The sequence below is a fragment of the Epinephelus moara genome, chromosome 24, assembly GCF_006386435.1.
Source record: "Epinephelus moara isolate mb chromosome 24, YSFRI_EMoa_1.0, whole genome shotgun sequence".
Taxonomy (NCBI): domain Eukaryota; kingdom Metazoa; phylum Chordata; class Actinopteri; order Perciformes; family Serranidae; genus Epinephelus; species Epinephelus moara.
The window spans coordinates 52,567,284-52,572,091 of NC_065529.1; the positions used below are offsets into that span (position 1 = coordinate 52,567,284).

Genomic DNA, 4,808 nt, shown 5'->3' on the forward strand with positions numbered 1-4,808 from the left:
CTGGATCCAGAGGTGTTAGCCAACTATAGACCAATATCTAATCTTCCCTTTATGTCAAAGATCCTTGAGAAAGTAGTCGCAGACCAGCTGTGTGATTTTCTCCATGATAATAATTTATTTGAGGAATTTCAGTCAGGATTTAGAGTGCATCATAGCACTGAGACAGCACTAGTTAAAATTACAAATGACCTTCTGATTGCTTCAGACAAAGGACTTGTCTCTGTACTTGTTCTCAGTAGGTGTTGTTCCTTCTCGAGGGTTGTCCCTTGTCTCTGATCCTGTTTGTGATATTCGTAGACAGGATCTCGAGGTGCAGCCAGGGGGAGAAAGGGGTCCAGTTGGGAGACCTCAGGATTTCATCTCTGCGGTCGGGATCAGAGTCAGCACCTCCCAGTCTGAGGTCATGGTTCTCTGCTGGAGAATGGTGGATTGCAGGTTGGAAGAGAGCTACTGCCTCAAGAGAAGGAGTTCACGTATCTCAGAGTCTTGTTCACAGTGAGGGTAGAATGGAGCGTGTTTGGCGCGGCATCTGCAGTGATGCAGGCACTGTGCTAGACTGTCATGTATCAGAGGGAGCTCTGGGTAGTGACTGAAAGAATGAGATCACAGCTACAAGCATCTGAAATGTACCCAGTGAAAATGACAATAAAGCGAATCTTGGATCTTGAATCGTGCCCCTTCATGTTGAGGTGGTTCAACATCTGATCAGGATCCTCCTGGTCCAGCTGGTAAGAGGCCCCGGGGCAGACCCAGAACACACTGGAGGGATTATAGATCTTATCTGGTCTGGGAACGCCTCGGGATCCTCCAGGAGGAGCTGGGAAGCATTGCTGGATGGATGGATGGATGGATGGATAAGTGAATAGATGAATACATGAATGGATGAATGGAAACTGTAGTGAATCACAGGATGATTCATTGTGGTGTAAAGTCGACATGAGTCATAATGATTCCACAGAAACATGATAAACCCCTCGTTAACCACTCGTTCACCTGCTCCATCACATCACAGTAACGTGCGCACCTTTTCATGCGCTCTCCTCTGCTCGGGGTCGTGGGGGTGGAGCACCTGCAGCCCACACACCTCACACAGGTCGCCATGGAGATACGTACAGTTGTCTTCATAGAAACAGTGTCCTGCAGCAGCATAGGGACACAGCTGGGGGAGGTCCTGGTAAGCTCCGCCCACAGGAGGAGGGGCTGCAGAGAGCACAGATTAACATACATAAAACACATCAGCTGGTGATAAACTTCATGGAACACCACATCACCTCATGTGCTACTGATGACATCACAGACCACTACCAGCCAATCAGAGGCCAGCATTTTATACCACCTTGTTCCTTTGCTGAAGCGTTCAGACCTGTCCTGATGGCGTCCACGTACGACTGAGGAGCTGCTGCCGCCGCTGACGCCCCCGTGACCTCTGACCCCAAAGTGTCTGCTGGACACCCAAACATACTGTCCACGCCCAGGACTGGGAGACAGACAGGAAGAGAGAGACAGACAGGAAGCGACAGACAGACAGACAGACAGACAGACAGGAAGAGAGACATATGTAAAGGAAGAGACAAGTGATGTAGCTGAACCAAGTGTCATTCCTAAAGAAAGACGTGAAAGACGTGACATACCAGAAAGGAAGGGACATACCTAAAGGAGGTGAAGTATGAAAAGGAAGTGACATATGAAATGAAAATGACATACCAAAAGGAAGTGACATGCCAAAAGGAAGGGACGTACTAAAGAAAGTGACGTACCAAAAGGAAGGGACAAACTTAAAGGAAGTGACATGCCAAAAGGAAGGGACGTACTAAAGGAAGTGACGTACCAAAAGGAAGGGACAAACTTAAAGGAAGTGACATACCAAAAGGAAGGGACGTACTAAAGGAAATGACATACCCAAAGGAAGTGACATACCTAAAAAAGGAACATACCTAAAGGATATGACGTACCTCTCTACTAAGACCAACTACAAAGGTGTGCAATGTGACATTTCCAACATGGCTGACATGTCTGAGTGTGTCATTCACCTCTTTCTCTGAGGACCACCGTCTTCCTTACTCCACCTCTGACCCTGCCCCCAGCTCCTCCTACACCTGCGTGATCCTCTGAAGCTCCTCCCCCTCCTCCTCTGGATGAAGATTTGATGTGATCATACCTGCAGACAGGTCACACACACCTGAATACACACAGAAATTGATGTAACCTCCTACAGGGACAGGTGTCACTGCTGTCAGTGTGGTGACAGTAAACAGAGGATTAGATGTTGCCTGTCTGGTGACTGCTACCTGTCAGGTGAGTGTTAGGTGAGTGTTACATGTCAGGTGTGTGTCACAGGTGAGTGTTACCTGTCAGGTGTGCGATACAGGTGAGTGTTACAAGCAAGTGTTAGGCCTACCTGCCAGGTGTGTGTTACAGGTGAGTTTTACCTGTCAGGTATGTGTTACAGGTGAGTGTTACCTGTCAGGTGTGTGTTTCAGGTGAGTATTACCTGTCAGATGAGTGTTACAGGTGAGTGTTACCTGTCAGATGAGTGTTACCTGTCAGGTGTGTGTTACAGGTGAGTGTTACCTGTCAGGTGTGTGTTACAGGTGAGTGTTAACTGTCAGGCCAGTGTTACCTGTCAGGTAATTGTTACAGGTGAGTGTTACCTGTCAGGCCAGTGTTACCTGTCAGGTGTGTGTTTCAGGTGAGTATTACCTGTCAGATGAGTGTTACAGGTGAGTGTTACCTGTCAGATGAGTGTTACAGGTGAGTGTTACCTGTCAGATGAGTGTTACCTGTCAGGTGTGTGTTACAGGTGAGTGTTACCTGCAGCGTTCTCCGTAGGCACATACTCCTCTCTGGTAGAACTTGCAGATGGTGGAGGGTTTACTGTTGGTTGGGTCGTGAGAGAACAGACAGCGGCTCCCCTCTCTGCACACACCGTGGAGGAAATACCTGAAACACATCGTAGCTTTTACACCTGCTGCACAGGAAGTGACATCCCCAGCTTTCAACAAACACACTTGCAGGTTATCAACTCCAGTGGCGGCTCCTGCCAAATTTCTCAGGGGGGGCAATTGTTGTGATGATGGCTGAGGTGACCCGTTCAATGGGTAAATTTGAATTAATTTGGCTCTACAATGACTGAACAATCCACTGTGGTCATCAACAGATTAATTTTCATCAGTTTGCCCACACAAATACAGTTCTCAATGGGCCCAAAAATTCAACCCGAAACCGAAATGGCCCGAGGGACTTGAAACCCGAAACTGGCTCGGCCCTACATCATTACATACATCACTGGGTCCGAGCCCCACTGAACCCGAGTTGTTGTTTTTTAAATGGAAGGGGGGAAAAATGATGCTCCCTCTGTGCGCCTCAGCAGTCTGGCTTCCCTGGCTCAAATACAGTATCTTTAATCACTTAAAGTCAATGTATATGGTGACCACTGCCCTGTCGTGTGCTGGTCTTGACATGCAAAGTTTGATGGAGTGTCAACTGGACAATATGGAGATATTTGCATCTTGAAAGCCGGACTACAAATGTGGATAGACAGGGAGAAACACAGGCAAGCCTAAGACATGGTAAGATACGATATTCCTCACTATATGAAGTGACTAATAACAAGATCTGTATAATGGATTGTAAAGAAATTCGTCAGGTTTTTATTTTGTAGACAATTGATCTATAGCGTGATGGATGACAGCACAATGATGTGTGTGGTATCATTGGAAAGCTCTACTCCTGCACTTTCATGTGATATGCGTGGCATTTCTGTGCGACCCTGCATTCACGAGTAATCCATCGAAGAGTAATGTGTGTGCAAAGCTGTATGAAAGCTTTGTTATACATAATTTTAGTGTAATTTTATCTTTTTTTTTTCCTTGTGAAAACAATGGACTACTGACAAGTGGTCGGTCTTGTTGGAAAGCTGCGGTTCCGCTGTTTCACGTGACATGAGTGGCTTCTCGCTATGACGAACGGTCACGTAGAAAATCAATAGAGAAGAACAGGTGTGAATTTGGACGCACTATGCCTATATGGTTAAAAAGCCTCTTGGATCAGCTGGAAATGTTAGACATGTTTTTCTTGAATGTGACCGCTGCGGAGTATCGCTGCCTCATGTGATGTTGGAATAATCGGAAAAATGAGTTTCCGACCGTAAAGCAATATTTCAGTGGAAACGGTTGACGACGTGTTTTTTAAACATTTTGAGTGATAAAATACAACACATCTTTGTAATGTCCATGATGTCTCCACATTACAACTTAAACGCTCACGAACACACACTGAAGTAAGAACGACTTCCCGACATGGGAAATCGGACCATCCGAGGAGCACATGAATGATACTTGGTGGTTTACGTAAGACGAAAACACGTTGGGGCGAGCCCTCCCGGAACCCATAGAGATTGCATTGGAGTGCCTGCATTAAGAAAAAAGAGCCTTTTACATGAAAGTCTACGAGAGTGAATCAGGGCGATTTCCAGCCAGGCTGATATCGCCCCAAAGGGCCAGAAGGTGACTTCACACTGCGTCTGATTGGATATTCAGAGGCAGGAGGAGCTGTTTTAAGTGAAAATTATCAGAATAATTAATATATTGTGTGTATATATGACAATAATAATGATGATAATCATCTTTCTTTTCTTTTGTGACTCAAGCTTATAGTTAGGGCTGGCTCAGGCTTGCCCTGTACCAGCCCCTAGTTAGGCTGACTTAGGCCTAGTCTGCTGGAGGACCCCCCTATAATACACCGGGCACCTTCTCTCTCTCTCTCTCTCTCTCTCTTTCTCTCTCTCTCTCTCTCTCTCTCTCTCTCTC

General features: G+C 46.4%; 1 protein-coding gene across 2 annotated transcripts in view; it reads right to left on the minus strand.

The window, feature by feature from the left end:
• mkrn2 (makorin, ring finger protein, 2) overlaps window positions 1-4,808 on the minus strand; it is a 15,055-nt gene that overhangs the window by 4,637 nt on the left and 5,610 nt on the right. The window contains exons 2-5 of one of the 2 annotated variants that reach the window (XM_050038444.1): window positions 2,812-2,940; window positions 2,031-2,158; window positions 1,337-1,477; window positions 1,025-1,200 (exon numbers count right to left, since the gene is read on the minus strand). In XM_050038444.1, coding sequence (XP_049894401.1) covers window positions 1,025-1,200; window positions 1,337-1,477; window positions 2,031-2,158; window positions 2,812-2,940 — 574 coding nt within the window. The remainder of the gene's footprint in view (window positions 1-1,024; window positions 1,201-1,336; window positions 1,478-2,030; window positions 2,159-2,811; window positions 2,941-4,808) is intronic. The other variant, XM_050038445.1, reaches the window with a different exon arrangement.